Raw genomic sequence first — 18,184 nt, 5'->3', positions numbered from 1 at the left:
GTATAGTGCAGAACTCACTTGCGTTGATTTTTGCAACAATCATTTCAAGAATTATGTGCCCGCAAATTTTGATCAGTTCATTCTGAATCTGTGAACTCGTGTAAGATGTGACGCGATTTTTCAATGTGGCAGTTTGAAGTAAACGTTGCTTCAATGTTTGGTCACCAGCATTCATCCGAAATCTTAATAAAGATTTGAAGTTACCATCATTATGGGGAGGAGTCTTGAGGGATATACGACCAAAATCACGATGTCCTCTTGAAGCTATTTCTTGCCTGCCGATGAAAATTATTGTCTCGACGATGGAGCGAAAGATTTCTCGATTCCGTTGAAATTGAAATGTATATCACGAAACTACTAATGCTAAATCTAGATAGAAAAAAGATAAAATGGCAACACTGGTTACTTACTTACTTAATTGGCGCTTAACCGTCTAAACGGTTATGGCCGTCCAACAAGGCGCGCCAGTCGCTCCTTCGCTCCGCCAACCGGCGCCAATTGGTCACATCAAGTGTAGCAGCATAGTGATGCACCGAAATGCCAATATTCGCCACAATTTATTTGATTACATAAGGTTTCAGATTAGCAATACCTTATATATAAAATTCTCGTGGCACAGTCTTTGTGGTTGAACTCCTTCGAAACGGCTCCACTAATTCTTATGAAGTGTGAGCATATTGAGTAGTTCGCAAAATCAGATCATATACATATACTTTTAATATTCCAAATGGTAAGGGTGCATAGCCCTTTCCCCTTTTTTATGACATTTTTTATTTTAAATTTTTATGAAACATTATTAAAAAATACATAAAAACGTTTAGGACCATATTTATTCCGAAGAACCTTTCTCTCCAATACTTCAAGGGGTATCCCATCTTCTCTCGACACCGTCCGGGATTCCTATACATATTTGTTAAGAGATGGAGATTGAATTTTACGAATGCTGAACCAAAACCCCTTTCCTTGCGTCGAAGTCGTTAAACATTTTAAACATTAGTTTTTAATGTCATTGTGGGAACAATCATCATATGTCTTTTCTGGTGTCTCATAAATCGCGTCCTTATCTACGTCCGTCACATCATTTATATAAGTCATTGTCAGTGCAATGATTTCGCCAGACCGTCTCTCATCCACTTCTAGACAGAATTATCTCGCTACCTTAGAAGAGCATGCATCCGCTTAGCTGACTCGAGGCCCACTTGTACGAGAGCAGATCATAGGTGGTGAGGTTTGAGGGTTTAATTGTAACCCATCTCATCCACCTCATACTTAAGCGCCGTGTCATCTGCTGAAATTGCGGCTTATATAGCTCTTCCGATAGAAAAGATAGCGTTATTCAAATGTTTTTTCATGTATGTATGTATGTATTTACTGTACTTAAATTTAAAAACATTTAAATAGGTTTACATGATTTGACAATAAATTGCAGTATATACGATTTTTCTACGTCTAAACTGTAGTCAAAGGCACATTATTCCACAACAATCCTGCTCGTTTATTCTCATACAGTCTTTTTATGAGTTTTGAATATAGATTTGAATGCATTACGCATACTTTCCGGACCATTCCAATAGCCATTCATCATAAGTGTCCAATAAAGTTTGGGCATTAAACGTTTTTTCAGAAAGAACATCGTATAACGTTCTTTATTCTGTGCAAATGGGAAGGTTTCCAACGGACTCAAATTATAATCGAACTCAGCCAAAATACAACTATGATAACCCGTTACTAACGGACATGAAGCATAACCATCATACACACTCTTCAGTTCTTTGCCCTTCAATGCAGCTATCATATTTTGATAGACAACAGGAGATTGAGCGGCTGCTGAAGCAGCGGTTTTCGAATTCGGTGTTGATGCGCAATCGCCAATGGCAAAAACATTTTTATATTTCAAATGCTGTAATGTTGATTTGTCCACCTCAACAAAACCGGCATCATTAGTCAAATCCTTACACTGTGTCAATGCTGTGGGTGCACTCATGGGTGGGGTCACATGCAGCATGGCGTACTAGAACGGAAATAGTAAGGGACAATGTAATATCGATTAAGGAAGAATATCTAAAAATGTGCACATACCTCCTCCTCGTAAATGTTCTCTGGATTATCAATATCTTGAAACACGGCGATATCTTCATCCGCGCGCACTTCAATCAAATTTCGTCGCAGATTTACATTAATATTGCGTTTTTCGCACACTTTCCATAGAGCGTCCGCGTAGTGTTTCACGCCAAATAGTACTGGCAATGCTGTGTTGTAGCTAATCGAGATGTTTTGACGTTTTTTATGCTGGAAATGAGAAGACAGTTAGACACATACCCAAGTAATTCATCTGGTGAAGTAAGTGATGAACCAAGAAAGCGCGTAAGGAGACACTCATCCTATAAAAGAAAATCACTCAGAACGGATCCATCACTTGGTTGCAAAAAATCCAAACTTGAGTCTCAAAGAAACGAAATTCATTTCAATAGAACGGAGCACTGGTCAAAAGGTAACGAAATGAAGTTCAGTTCTATTATTAATATTGTGACGAATATTAGCATCACTAAGCTGTTAGTAAATAATCACGCAGCAACAAAAACATGAACCAGCCACTCTTATGTACATACGTGTTCACATTAAAGCTAGCAACATTTATGTAGAAGGCGACGACACACAGATGTAGTCATCAGCCGACGTAGTTACTCACACATACACAAGCGTATGGTTATAAACTACAAATATATGTACATGTAATTATATAGCTGGTAACTAACCAAGCATGAGCTGCAACTGTTCGGGAAATTACTAGAATTTTGGAGAAATATGCGAATGAAGCAACGGAGAGTATAAAAGCAGCGCAAGCTGAGTAATCAGTAATCAGTTTTATTTAAACACGCTATTGGTTGTGAAGTATAATTGTGAAGTACTACTCCCAAATTAATCTAAATAAAGACCAGTTTGCAATAATGAATATTGGAGTGATTTATTCAACAGTTTAGCGATTCGAACGTTAGCAGGAGGTTTCCAACAAGCGGAATTTCCCAAAATTCGTTACAATATTACTATTATTAGGCCTCGATATACTGCGACATTTACATAAATCTATTATACTTGGTCCTTCAGGCTATTACTGTATGTGGAGCCTTTTAATGTCTTTCATCCTCCAGCTCACAAAAGTGAAAGATTTGTGTATCGGATAGATTTAACTTTATTAGGTGATATCTCACACTACAGTGTCCTGTACAGCACCCAGTGAAGGTTCGTAGGACCTGTCTGCTTAGATTATTGAGTTTGGCTGATACTTTCGTTGCCTTTTTGACCTGTCCTTGGCCTTGGGTATTCAATACACTATTGTCTGAACTGCTTTGCTTATCAGTTATTTATGATTTCCCAAGTGTGTGCCTTTGTGAGTCCACAGAATGGCTCTGGACCATAGAATGCTACTGTAGCTACATACTTGGCTAGGTAATATGCCCGTTCATGACTTTCATGTCCACATGCCCGAGAAGCCATCTTAACCGAACCTTGTTTTTAGCTCCGAGACCATTTAGGACTCCAATGCATTCAGACGGCAAAGCACGCAAGTTTGCCTGACTGTCTGACATAATGAGGATACTCCTCGAGGATAAGCCTATCCGTAGACGTTCTTTACCGCATACCTTTATTGAATGATATCTGCCTGAAATGTAGTAGGGTAGCAGCCCATTGCTATCGATTTTTTGAAGTTTGGCCCATAGATTTCAGCTCCAGTTTTTGCGTCACCTAGTTTTGACGATTCGGTTATCGGAGAGGAGCGATCTTCACAAGCACTTCTTTTCTGATACCCGACTCTAAACTCTCTCTTAATTAAGTAAGGTCTAGCACTGGAAGTAGAGACTGTAACTGTATTGCAGGAACCGTGAATTCTCACTAGTCTGAAACTGTGATAGACGCTCTGATAAAAGACTTAACCTCCGCACGTTTAAACAGTGCTGTTTGAAAGTTATAGGTACCCCCTCTCGCCCCCTTGATTGGCGGAATCTCTTGAACACTTAATAGCTTCCAATAGAACCAGGACGAGTAAGAACTCTCGGACCGTTAAAATTTGATTCGTAATGCAGCTTGTGCGGATAAGTGAAAGGCTGCGACGATTATAAAAAGGTCAGGAAATGTCCCTCAAGGAATCCTGTTCCTTAAGGGACTTGAGATATTTGAATTATTATCCGGATGTGCCGGTTGCGCAGCTACCTCCTTGAACTGTCGGCGATTGTAGGAATGCTTATTATCCGCTTGAGGGAAAGAAAACTAGTGTGGGTTATCAGTTCTCTCAAACCCTACAAGTTTTCTGAAGCGAATTTCATTATTCCTACGCACTTCAAAGTTCTCGAGGAATGCAAAAAAGTCAGGGAGACTCACGTCACTCTGGAACAACTTGGATCTGGATACTGTAACAGGTTAAACCCTTATCCAGAATCAACCCGACATACCCAATGTATGTCCCGCATGTAATGTGTCCCCCATGACACCAACAAATTTCAATTGCAATGTGGTTTCACGCTTTTTACACTCTTATCTCTCTGGTCCAACTTTGTTGAAACTGCTAGTTTCCTTGGACTCCCCTTAGAGGATGTTGATGACAATTTTTGAGTAATCGCACATATTGGATGGGGTGTAGTACTGCTACGACAACAACAACGAAGGCATCAACAAGGTGGGTAGTGTTACCTTTCCTTACACAGTCTTAGGTGATCGGACGGGCGCAAGCACCAGTATGGCGGCGAAGGTAGTTGCGCTGGCAACGGCGAACACTGACGCGCCTGCTGATGCTGGGCGCCCGTCTGACGCCGGTATGGCGACTGTTCTCCCCACGGCTGTGACAGGGGTCCAGGGTGAAATTTCTGCACTGGAGTCGAAAGTGTCGTGGACACATCCAGGCTACGGTGCGTGCTTTCTAAGACGCAAACAGCTATTAGCTTTCTGCGGAGACCGAATGGTACCTGGACCAGCACAGAAGGGGAAACTCTAGAGCTGCTCCTGGACACACATTTCCCGGGAAATATGACCAACGCACCGGAAGTACCTGCAGCAAACCAAGCTGTGAATATACCCATCACTGAGGAGAGAGTGAGGTGGGCAGTCAAAAGTTTTAAACCTTTTAAGGCTGCTGGACCAGACGGGATTGTACCCGCTCAACTTATCTACTCTTTGGAGTTATCAGCCAACTGGCTGCGGCACATATATACCGCTTGTTTGGCTATGAACTATATTCCGTGTGCATGGAGGAGCGCCACGGTCATATTCATTCCTAAGGCAGGCAAAGCCTCTCACTACGAGCCGAAGGACTATAGACCTATCAGTCTTTCATCCTTCGTACTCAAGACCCTAGAGAGAATAGTTAGCGATTTTCTCACTACAAGCATTGATAGGAATCTCATTTCGGACTATCAACACGCGTACACCAAAGGTAAATCTGCGGAGACTGCGCTACACAGCCTAGTCTCTACTATAGAAACATCCTTGTTCGAAAAGGATTATTGTCTTGTGGCCCTCCTAGACATTGAAGAAGCATTCAACAATATAAGTCCAGACGCCGTTAACAATGCTTTAACTGATCTGGACGTAAATAGACCCCTAGTGGGACTAATTGATCAACTGCTCAGGGGAAGGAAAGTGCTTTCCTCACTGGGGAAGGTTGAGATAACACGATTTGTCGCAAGGGGCACGCCCCAGGGTGGTGTCCTTTCCTCTTTACTATGGAACCTAACGGTAAACTCGCTATTAAGAGATACTAGTTGGGGGAGCGGGAAGGTCGTGGCATATGCTGATGACCTAGCGATTATCTACAGAGGCAAGTTCCCTCAAACTTTATGCGTCTTGATGCAGGTAGCATTGCGAGAGGTTTCCTTGTGGGCTTCCCGATGTGGACTCAGCGTCAACTGCGATAAAGTAGAGCTTGTCTTATATACCAAACGATACAAAATACCATCGTTGAACCTACCAGAACTAAATGGGGTGCGCCTAAGCCTGGCAGATAAAGCCAAATTTCTAGGCGTAGTTTTAGACAAAAAGCTGAACTGGAAGGACAACGTTATCCAGCGACAAAAGAAAGCGTACATTGCATTATATACGTGTAAAAGAGCCATTGGCAAAAAATGGGGACTCACCCCCAACATATGCAGATGGATTTATACCGCGATTATCAGACCCATACTGCTGTATGGGGTAGTCGTATGGTGGCCAGCCTTGAGCAAGGCGTCAAACCTAAACTTGTTGGGTAAAGTCCACAGATCCAGCATGATAAGCATAAGCGGGGCTCTAAGAACAACGCCTAGCGAAGCTCTTCAGGTCATTCTTGACATCTTTCCATTGGATCTGGCTGGTCATCGAGCAGCGGCAACGTCAGCCCTGCGTCTAAGGGAGTTGTCGTGCTGGAACAACAGGACCACAGGACACTCAAGTATACTAAACAAATACAGTTTTTTCCTTCCTAGCACGGATCGCTGTGCGACCACAACAGTTGCGGAAACCAACTTTAAGATAAACATACCCAGCAGGATGACTGGACGGAGTCGGATAAGTGCCTTGCTATGGGCAACAGCATTTCCATATACACGGACGGCTCCAAGCTAAACGGGAGAGTTGGGGGTGGAGTATACTCAAGGGACCTTGACCTCCAGCTCTCATTCAGACTACCCGACCACTGCAGTGTATTCCAGGCAGAAGTTGCAGCCATAATGGAAGCCGCAGCTAGGATAGGGACATGCATTGTCGGCAAAGAAATTTTTATCTTCAGCGACAGCCAAGCTGCCATAAAATCTCTGGGCTCCCACTCGTTCAATTCTGAACTAGCACTAAACTGTCGCCGATCTCTTCAAGAGATGGCTCAACAGAACCGTGTACACCTCACATGGGTCCCTGGACATAGGGATATCGAGGGAAACTGCATTGCAGATGAACTCGCTAGGCAGGGTACAACCAAGCAGGTTCTTCCTGGACAAGAATGCTTAGGTATGCCCCTGTCCGCATGCAAGCTAACGCTAAAAGAGCACATCTACCGTCAAGCCGACGAAAGATGGCTACAAACACCGGGATGTCGAACATCGAAAGAAACCTGGCCTAAATGGGATCCTAAAAGGTCCCGTCACGTGTACAAACTAAGAAGGGATACAATTTCCACACTTGTGGGGGCACTAACGGGTCATTGCCTCATAGGTAGGCATGCAGAAAGGCTAGGAGCGCCTTATCGTCGTTGCTGTAGGAGTTGTAAAGAAGATGAGGAGGAGGAAACCGGTGTTCACCTCATTTGCAACTGCCCAGCGCTAAGCGGAGCACGGCAGCGCTTTCTGGGAGCTCCATTTCTTGATACTATGAGTCAGGTTGTGGAGCATGACGTCAGGACCTGGTAGCTTTCATCAGGTCCTCAAAATGGTTTGAAGAGGAAAGGTAACGGTGTTTTTCGTGGTATCACAACGGGCCTAGTGTGCCCTCGGGCAGCCACCCTAACCTAACCTAACCTAACCTACCTTTCCTTAAAAGGATCATAAGTTTTCAGGTACAAACCCCTTAATCATATCCCTTAAAAATTTTAAGTGTGTCCTTAAGACATGCATGCTACAGGTGCTCTACAGAGGCTCCCTCTTATATTGATCCAAGATAACATGCGGATTGTTAACCACGTCTTGCACCTAGATTAATCGCGCTGCCTAGAGTGCCTCGACGAGAATGGAAGAATATATTCATCACGGCCGGCTTCCGGGTCTTTTGACATATCTTTAGATTACCTTTTTCAGACTTAATTTTGATTAGACTAATTTTTTGGTTCTTGTAAAATTGCATACGTCTACCACCTTAAAAGTTCCAGTTCTTTCGTTTCGTGCATCACAAAGTAGAAACCGAGTTTTAAATCAAACTGCAGTGAAACCAATCACTAAATCCACCTACCTTGCGGAAAAAATGTTCAGCGATGTACACGGCTTTCTGTGGTGCTCCCGGACACTTAACTGGTGAAGCGGGGAATGTAAATATAGCGTTACCAACTTTTATGTTTTGCATGACTTCCAGTGTGCGGCTCACATATAAAGGCGAATAATTCGAGCATACCTTACCAAAGATTATGGAGAGTGCGTACTCTAAGCCGGGGATCTATAGAAAGACGTGACATTGAAAACTTTAAAGGAGTGATTATAATTATGGAATATATGACTCTGCAGATCTTTCATGTCCTCACATAGCACGGCTTGAGAAGTGCGTTGAACCCTAGGTTAGGTTAGGTTGAACTGGCCGGTCCATGAGGACCTCATATAGACTGGTTGAGTCCGTAGTGTTACCAGAAGTTTGTTTTTAACGACCGAACTGAAAAACCCTATCAAAAAACAGGACCTATGTTATAAAATAACTCCGTCCTCTTGGTAAATACTAGAAGCTTCCTAGGACTTAAGCCACTTGCTGCTTCTAGATCTGACAGCTGTATCACTCCTAATAGCTGGAGTCTTAGCCTGGCAAGTGCAGGGCAAGAGCACAGAACGTGCTCGATCGTTTCCTCTGCCAACCCGCACTTCCTATATCTGCTATCACTGATCAAGCCTAATTTAAAGGCGTGTGACGCCAGAAGGCAGTGTCCAGTCAGAATACCCGTAATGTGTCTACAGTCCTCTGTTTTTAATGATAGAAGCAACTTTTTTAGTCTAAGGTTGTAAGAACTACACATAATCTTCGACACTTTACAGCCCCGCGCTTGAACCCACGCCTTTCCCCCTTGCTCGATCATGTGCACCTCTCGCCTTCGCTTAATCTCGCCCAGTCTAATTGAGACGTCTAAGGAGCAAGCTTCAAGGGATGCGCCGTTTTTAGCTAGTTCATCCGCTTTTTCATTCCCATCTATTGCCATATGCCCTGGGACCCAATATAGATGTATGCTTCTTCCTGTCCCGATTCTCTCCAGAGACTGCTTACACTCTAACACGCATTTAGATGCTGTGCTATGCGATATTATTGCCTTAATTGCTGCTTGACTGTCAATATAGAAGTTAACCCGGTTGCAGCTTAAGCTATTCACTTCCAGGGTTTCTACTGCTTTGGTTACGGTTAATATTTCCGCTTGGAAAACGCTACAGTAATCCGGCAGCCTGTAGGATCTGCTCGCGTCTAACCCTAAACTAAGCTTAAACGTTTTTTTACCTTATCATAGTTCAGTTGTAGACCGGTAGCCAAAAGTAACATATCATATTTGATATCGATACCATTTTCCGTTGTTACTATATTGTTATTAGGGTCGAACTCCACAGCTGCCGATTGTATCCACTTGACTCTACTTGGTAGCACCTTTTCCATAGGTCTAGAAGAATCCTCTAGATCTTTCATACCACCTCCAACGAGTGTAAACATTGGTTGATAGTAGTGTTTCTATGGATGACCAACTTAATTAGTACTCCAGTTACTTTTTCTTATATTTTCCTTGCTTACCGAGCTTGGATCCACAACAGTAACTTTACCCTTTCCCAATTTTGAGGATAACTTTGCCGCTAATGCACATCCACCGGAGCCACCACCAACAATCAATACTTTGCAACTATAAAGAGCAATTAAGACAATACAAAATAGTAAGGTTAGTATAAGTTAGGTTGAGAGCATACATGGGAAATTTCCACATTTGTTCACTGTGAATGCCCTCGGAGATACTTGGGGTAGTTTTCAATAATCCTCTTGCTATCTCATATGAACTTAATTAACAGGTAATGATCTACCTTCCTTACTTCTGCCAGACCGTTTAAACAACCTACGTACAGAAGTTTAAGTAGGAGATAAAGATCCTACTTGCCTGCTTCTAGCATACGGTCGAAAAACTGTGCGTCCAGAAATCTGAGTCGTCTTGGCTGCAGATACGAACATCGGTAAAGAAGACAAATCCATTTCTCTTCCTCCTTATCCTTAAAGCTTCTCCAATTTCGTTGTCCTTATAGGGTAATCCTCGCTTTTACTCAAGAGATAACTTGTAACCATTTCAAATATCGTAGGAGTGCGGGTTCGAATCCCACTCCCGGGAGAAAAAGCTTTGAAGAGATTTACAAGGTATAATCGAAACAGCTGTCGCCTTGTCCGTCCTGATGTCACGTTGTTTAAATTTTTCCCAAATTATTAAATAGTAGTCTTAACTTAGTTGTCGGCCTCGTTCAAATGCAATTCGGAACCATTTCGCGCCTTATCATCAGCAAATTTACTCCCTTCAATAAGGGATCGAAAAAAGGAAGATGTTTAGATATTCCTCTGACGACGTACGATATCCGGTTTTTTCCAAGTTGAACCCTCATACTCCTAAGCAGACTGGCTGTAAGTGAAAATGGTCACATTGACCTCTGATACCGTACTGTCCCGAAGCAGTATAGCTGCTTTATCTATGGCATAAAGAAGTCGATACGACTGATTGACCTGCAGATGCTTCCAGAAAAGTCCTCCCTTAAAGGAATCCCCAATTTCGGTACCTAGGGTCAATAACTACTGCAATATAGTAGTAAGAGCTGAACCGAGGCTCGCTCCGAATTAAAGGACAGTAATAAAGGATTGTAAGCTTAATATCTAAGGGGAGAGAGGCTGGCAATAGGGTCCCATTTACATACTCTGTAGTTCATCTTGCGTTTTTTAAGCCACATTAGAAGGAAACTTCAACCCTACTAATGGAGCTCCCACGACTTCTGTATTTAACTGAATAAAAAAATAATGCGACTATACGAGCGTGCGAGCTGATTGGTGAATACCACTCATAGATTTTCTTCTTGTATTTGACGTTTATCATTCACGGAACAGCTGTGTGTGGTTGTGATGCGCATATTTTAGACTTTTAAAATGTCGGGATTTTCGGGATAAAGTATGATTTAGGTTCTCATCCTTCCTTTAAAATCAATGACTATCCCCATAGTACCCAGTGTTTGGCAAGCACTCCGAGTGTATTTCTGCCATGAAAAGCTCTCAGTGAAAACTCATCTGCCTTGCCGATGCCGTTCGGAGTCGGCATAAAAAAAAAGTAGGTCCCGTCCCGCCAATTTGTAGAAAAAATTTATAGGAGCACGACGCAAATTGGAAGAGAAGCTCGGCCTAAAATCTCTTCGGAGGATATCGGGCCTTACTTAAATTTTTTTTATCCCCATAGTCTTTCCAGTTTCTTCACCTCGCGTAACTTGGATCTATCAAAGTCTACGTCGATCCTATTAGCGAGGTGGACGAAACAAAAGTCAACAACATTGGAAATCCACGTCAATGGCGCAACTCTGTCGGCTATACGATAGCATAAAATATTCGGTGTGAGGTTCGATAGTGATTTACACTTTCATTAATATATGGGAGCCGTTGCATCTAAAGGTGCGAATCGGGGCCTGGGGGCTTATCAATTTATGCCCAGTGAACCCCGTTCTCAATACCCAAAACTTGCAGTGGAGGAAAGCAGACTGCCCGGGGAGACGCGCGTCACACACATGACACCAAACATCTCAAATGTAATTTGGGATTAAAGTCTCTAATATCTCTCTAGATCAGTCCTGTTGTGCCTGTGGATTTTCTTAGACTTCCGTTAGAGGGCACCAATAACAATTTGTGAGTGATCATTACAAAAGATAAAAATCATCAAATTCGGTGAAAGAAAATTGAAAACGTTTGTAACTGTTAATCAAAAGCCGATGAATGTATCACGTTAAAAGTTGGCCGGGGCGTTGTTCATCGTAATATATATATACAGTGAAAATTTACAAAATCGGTTGATGACTACGCCCACTTTAAAAATATTTTCTTTTAAATCTAATTTTAAAAAACAAGTCTATATATTTTCGGCATGCAGACATGCTGATACTCCACTCCAGTAGTGATATGGCTTAACAAAGTACAAGAATTACAAAATCGCGAAAATGGGCTCCGCCACGCCCTTTTTTGTTAATATCCCATATTGTCATAAGTCGAACACAAATCGACCAACTGTAGGGTCTATATTTAGTTGTTTACTTTATCTTAATACTTTAACTTATTTTTTAATCTATCAAAAAAATTAAATTTTATAATATCTATAAATAAATTTTGCAAAATTAACATTTAAAATAAATAAAAATATTAATAAAATAATATAGTTTTTTATATTAAACTATACCAATCATAATGAAAATTGATAAATTCGTGGTTTTTATGAAAATAGGTGTAATCGGATAGGAGCCACTTCTACTCTTCATGTCAAGTGCTCCCACACGAAAAACTTGACGTCGCCAAAATCCACCGAAGTTTGTGAAAATGTTGTAATTAGGAGATACCAAAATGTGAACGAGTTGTGATGACACAGGATGTCAAACATTTACTTTTTTTCTTGCTTTTTTCTCAACAAATATTTCGACTATCAAATTTTGACGTATGAAAATAAAATAATAAAAAAATAATTTTTTTAAGTTAAACGGTTTTATTGAAAACAATACTTACATTAAGTAGTAATAATGCTAAAAGATAGAAAATAATTAGGTAGGTCCTAGGTACTAGTCATCACACTCCTCATCAATCTAGGGCGTTGATCAGATAATTAAATAAAAGCGATCGACGCGTCAAATTTCTATTGGTAGTCATAAGTAAGATCAACTGAACCTTAATCAGGTTAGTCTGATCAACGCCCTAGATTGATGAGGAGTGTGATGACTAGTTCCCATGGCGCAACGATACAAGGTGGCAGCATCGGAAAGCTGATTATACACTTTTTATACCTTTCATAAAAATGAAATGGTATATTAATTTCGTCAAGAAACCCATAATTGTAAGTCCTTAAAGGAAAATAGATAGACCTACCATTAAGTATACCGAAATAATCAGGATGAAGAGCTGAGTTGATTTAGCCATGTCCGTCTGTCTGTTTGTATGCAAACTAGTCCCTCAATTTTTGAGATATCTTGAAAACATTTGGTGAGCGGGTGTATTTGGGTGTCCGATTAGACATTTTTCGGAACCGACCGGATCGGACTACTATAGCATATATCCTCCATACAACCGATTTTTCAGAAAAAGAGGATTTTTGTCATATCTTCCTCAGTTTAACAGATTGAAGCTTCAAGCTTCACCATATACTTTCGTATATTGCACATATTGTTGTCTGAAAAAATTGATGGGATCGGTTGTATATATAGTATATATCCCCCACAACCGATTTTTCAGATAAAAACTTTTCGTAATTACTGCCCTATTTTAAGAGCTAGAAGATTCAAATTTCAACGAATGCTTACGTATATAGCATATATTGTTGTCTGAAAAAATCATAAAGATCGGTTGTATATATAGTATATATCTCATACAACCGATTGTTTAGATAAGAAACTTTTCGCCATTTCTACCCCATTTTAACAGCTATAAGCTTCAAATTTCACCGATTGCTTACGTATATAGTATATATTGTTGTGTAAAAAATCATAGAGATCGGTGATATATATAATATATATATGATGATAATTATATTAGATATATATATATAGTATATATATATTTTTTTTTGCAATTTCAGCCCCATTTTAACAGATAGAAGCTTCAAATTTCACCAAATGCTTATGTGTATAGCATATATTGATGGCTGAAAAAATCATTGAGATCGGTGGTATATATTATATACCCCATATAAACTGTAATTTTTGCCCCTTTTTTACGGCTAGAAGCTTCAAAATTCATCGCATTTCATCAAATAGTTACGTTTACGTCATATATTTTTGAAATACGTGATTCGTAGTCATAGTTTTTACACGCAGACCACAAAAAACCTGAAACTTTGCATCCTCACGCAATGTACCTACCTATTTTTTATCTTATATTTATCTTAAAAATCGTTTAGGTATGTACATCTGTTCAGTATATATTTCTTATCTTATACATCCGATTATTTGGAGATTACGAACGGGATAAGATTATTGTTCAGCCCCATTCATGAAAGGTATGAAGTCTTCGGCACAGGCGAAGACAGTCCCGTCCTTACTTGTTTTATTTGATTTGATACTTCAACTTCCGGCGCAGTGCGATTTTGACATTTGTCAATTGAATTTACAAAAACAAAGTACATGCAATTTTTATTTATGTTTGTAGGTATGCCACCATGCTGCCACCTTGTATCGGTCCGCCCTGCTAGTACCGAGGACCTACCTATTTATTTTCTATCTTTTAGTATTATTACTACTTAATGTAAGGATTGTTTTCAATAAAACCGTTTAACTTAACATTTTTTTAAATTTATTTTTGAATGTTTTCGATTTCTTATTATTCGGAACCATGTTGTCTCCTTGAATTTCACTTACAAAAATGTGTCACTTCTACCGGGAATTGAATTTTTTACTGAAATTTCACTAACAAAATTTGAACTTATGTGCTCCAAAGTATTTTGACATCACTTCTAACGGGACTTGAATTTTTATACTGAAATTTCACTAGCAAAATTTGACCTTTTGTGCTCCAAAGTATTTTGACGTCACTTCTACCGGGAAATGAATTTTTTACTAAAATTTCAGTAACAAAATTTGAACTTATGTGCTCCAAAGTATTTTGACGTCTCTTTTAACGGGACTTGAATTTTTATACTGAAATTTCACTGGCAAAATTTGAAATTATGTGCTCCAAAGTATTTTGACGTCACTTCTGCCGGGAAGTGAATTTTTTAGTGAAAGTCACTAACAAAATTTGAACTTATGTGCCCAAAGAATTTTGACGTCACTTCTACCGGGAAATGAATTTTTTACTAAAATTTCACTAACAAAATTTTAACTTATGTTCTCCAAAGTATTTTGACCTCTCTTATAACGGGACTTGAATTTTTATACTGAAATTTCACTAGCAAAATTTGAATTTATGTGCTCCAAAGTATTCTGACGTCACTTCTACCGGGAAATGAATATTTGTAATGAAATTTCACTAACAAAATTTGAACTTATGTGCCCCAAAGTATTCTACCGGGAAATGAATTTTTATACTGAAATTTCACTAGCAAAATTTGAACTTATGTGCCCCAAAGTATTTTGACGTCTCTTCTACCGGGAAATGAATTTTTTACTAAAATTTCACTAAAAAAATTTGAACTTATGTGCTCCAAAGTATTTTGACGTCTCTTCTAACGGGACTAGAATTTTTATACTGAAATTTCACTAGCAAAATTTGAACTTATGTGCCCCAAAGTATTTTGACGTCTCTTCTACCGGGAAATGAATTTTTTACTAAAATTTCACTAGCGAAATTTGAACTTATGTGCTCCAAAGTATTTTGACGTCTCTTCTAACGGGACTTGAATTTTTATACTAAAATTTCACTAGTAAAATTTGGACTTATGTGCTCCAAAGTATTTTGACGTCACTTCTACCGGGAAATGAATTTTTGTAATACGTTGTGGCAGCGCACTGCCCTCAAGTGGCCCGATAAAACCAGGCTAATCCTATTTTTGTATTTTTTTTAATTCATACATACTTTTTTTTTTGTTTTTTGTTTTTTTGTATCCTAATTCTTATTTATGTGTTATTTATAATTTTTTTGTTACCGAGTCTTTGAGAGGCAGTGGCTTCTTAAGCGCCGAGATCTAAAACCGCTCAGCTACAGAGAAACTCATCAGCTGAGAAATATAGATTCACAAAATACAATAGACTAAAAGTATAAATATAATTTTTTAATAATTAAGAGAAGATAGAACCGTCTTTTTTATGGCAAAGAGCGAGTCCGAAACATCAATTATTCTCGAGTAAGAGTTATAATCTTCACACAAACATAGAAAAGGTTCGTGTAGTTGGAAATTGCTTCTGCGTTGATTAAGAATTATAGGTTTATAATGCCTTGAAACTCGGCATGGAACATTCAAGTTTACTTCGTTCAAAAGAAATGGGCTTGAAATCGATCCATTTAAAAGTCTAGCCATAAATAGTACACCTAGCATTTCTCTACGACTTGCAAGGGTAGGAAGATTTATTAGTTTTAATCGATTAGTGTAAGGAGGAAGATTATACGGAGAGTCCCATTGAAGATTTCTCAAGGCGAAAAGTAAAAACTGTTTTTGAATTGATTCTAGTCTAACCACATGAACTTGATAACGCGGATTCCAAATTATCGATCCATATTCTAATATCGGCCTCACCAATGATGTAAAAAGGGTTTTTGTAACGTAAGGATCACTAAACTCCTTTGCCCATCTTTGACGTCACTTCTACCGGGAAATGAATTTTTTACTGAAATTTCACTAACAATATTTGAACTTATGTGGTCCAAAGTATTTTGACGTCACCTCTACCGGGAAATGAATTTTTTACTGAAATTTCACTAACAAAATTTGAACGTATGTGCTCCACAGTATTTTGACGTCACTTCTACCGGGAAATGAATTTTTTACTAAAATTTCACTAACAAAATTTGAACTTATGTGCTCCAAAGTATTTTGACGTCTCTTCTAACGGGACTAGAATTTTTATACTGAAATTTCACTAGCAAAATTTGAACTTATGTGCCCCAAAGTATTTTGACGTCTCTTCTAACGGGACTTGAATTTTTTACAGAAATTTCACTAACAAAATTTGAACTTATGTGCTCCAAAGTATTTTGATGTCACTTCTACCGGACTGTATATAATATTTGTTCAAAGAGCTAAATCGGACAGACAAGTACGAGTTTTTTGAATATTTAAATTTTTGCGACACCTAGCGTGAATTTTTTTCACTTAAGCGGTTTCTATTTCTGTATGTCAAATATGATTTCGAAATATGAGCCAAATCGGACCACAAGTACGATTTTTGTGAATATATCCATCCTTGCGCCACCTAGCGACGATTTTTTCATAGGTCGCTTTCTATTCATGTATGTATTATGTGCTCCAAATATGAGCCAAATCGGACCACGAATACGAATTTTGTTAAAATCTCTATCCATGCGCCACCTAGCGGCGATTTTTTTCTTTTTATTGCATTGTCATCGGGTTCTGAACTATATTCCAAGTTTCAAGCTTGTAGCTTATCGGGAAGTTACTTAAATTTTAATTACAAAATTCGCTGCACGGCCAGCGCGCATGTCAAGTCAACCTAAATAAAACCGTTTAAAAAAGTGGGTGCAAAAGTTGATCGAATTTTTGTTTATGTTTTTTTTGTAAGGTCGAAAAATGCTACAATATTATGACCGTCCAACAAGGCGCGCCCGTGGCTTCTTCGCTCTGCCAATCGGTCACACCAAGAGATTTTAAATTGCCTTCCACTTGGTCCTTCCAGCGGATTGGGGGCCGCCCTCTTCCATAGGTGTGTTCCGAAAAAAAGCGCAAGGAAAAAGGATACATTTTCGACACCCTGTATCATCGCAATCCGGTCATATTTTGGTCAATTGTTTTGCTCAAAGACAAAACTTCCATCAACTTTGGTGGAGTTTGGAGATATCAAGTTTTTAGAGTGGGAACACTTGACGTGAAAAGTCCTAAAAATTTCGTATTATTCTTAAAAAAAATATAATGAATCCCGAAAATCTCGTTATTGTTGCCATGTGATACCGGGAATCGCATCCCTAGTGTGTATTAACTCACTTATGTTTTTCTCTCAGCATTTGACTGGTTGCTAATGTACGAAATGTGCTACCGCTTTTACTTAGATTATAACGCCCGGCTACAGTGATGCATTTTGTTGAGATTATTTGCAACATAATTAAGTTATATTTCGCACACACCGGTTACTATTAATTATTGGGTTCAAAGTATTTTTAAACGATTAAATTTAGTTAGATATTTCGCTTTGTTGTTCCCTCCTCTGACGATGACAGCAATTCCACTATCATTTGCTGTTTTGACATTTCATTATGTCCAATCCTTCTCAATTCTCGGCATTATAAATTTTTGTTTAGCTTATTTTTTGCTTTTGTTATTCACTTGTTGCTCACATTTTCGTTTATTAATTGAACTGAAATCTTTTTTCTCATCTTCACGATTCTCTCAAAATATACCAACAGAGCTTTATTGAGTTTTTCTTTCTTACTCTAATATATTAAATTGTGCTTTTTATACTCAGCTGAGCAGAGCTCACAGAGTATCTTAATTTTGTTCGCATAACGGTAATCCGTAACGGCATAAACTAATCGAGATAGATATAGACTACTATATATCAAAATGATTTGGGCGAAAAAAGAAATTCATTTAGCCATGCCCGTCCGCCCGTCCGTCTGTCTGTCCGTGAACACGATAACTTGAGTAAATTTTGAGCTATCTTGATGAAATTTGGTATGTAGATTC

The 18,184-nt window shown here is 39.2% G+C and overlaps 1 protein-coding gene across 2 annotated transcripts; it reads right to left on the bottom strand.

The window, feature by feature from the left end:
- Positions 1–1,343: 1,343 nt before the first annotated feature.
- Positions 1,344–17,861, bottom strand: Sqor (Sulfide quinone oxidoreductase). Of its 2 annotated transcripts, XM_067789565.1 has the most exons (6): positions 17,486–17,860; positions 9,424–9,529; positions 9,139–9,363; positions 7,903–8,103; positions 2,080–2,289; positions 1,344–2,011 (listed from the first exon to the last, which is right to left on the bottom strand). In XM_067789565.1, the coding sequence occupies exons 1-6, from the start codon at positions 17,599–17,601 to the stop codon at positions 1,502–1,504; spliced, it is 1,368 nt and encodes a 455-aa protein (XP_067645666.1). In that variant the 5' UTR covers positions 17,602–17,860; the 3' UTR covers positions 1,344–1,501. The 2 variants fall into 2 exon arrangements, with proteins under 2 accessions (XP_067645666.1, XP_067645667.1); XM_067789566.1 differs by lacking the exon at positions 7,903–8,103 and having other exon boundaries at positions 17,486–17,861.
- Between the last annotated feature and the right edge of the window lie 323 nt (positions 17,862–18,184).

This window comes from Eurosta solidaginis, chromosome 5 (assembly GCF_040869045.1).
Source record: "Eurosta solidaginis isolate ZX-2024a chromosome 5, ASM4086904v1, whole genome shotgun sequence".
NCBI lineage: Eukaryota > Metazoa > Arthropoda > Insecta > Diptera > Tephritidae > Eurosta > Eurosta solidaginis.
This window is presented reverse-complemented; position numbering and strand designations above follow the sequence as displayed.

What these genes read in the sequence shown, in the direction of transcription:
- Sqor (XM_067789565.1), bottom strand. Translation starts at nt 17,601, where the DNA reads ATGTTGCAAATAATCTCAACAAAATGCATCACTGTAGCCGGGCGTTAT. An exon ending in ATGCTGAGAGAAAAACATAA is followed by an intron (nt 9,530 to 17,485) that starts GTGAGTTAATAC and finishes TGCTCTTTATAG; the next exon opens with TTGCAAAGTATTGATTGTTG. An exon ending in CTGTTGTGGATCCAAGCTCG is followed by an intron (nt 9,364 to 9,423) that starts GTAAGCAAGGAA and finishes GGTCATCCATAG; the next exon opens with AAACACTACTATCAACCAAT.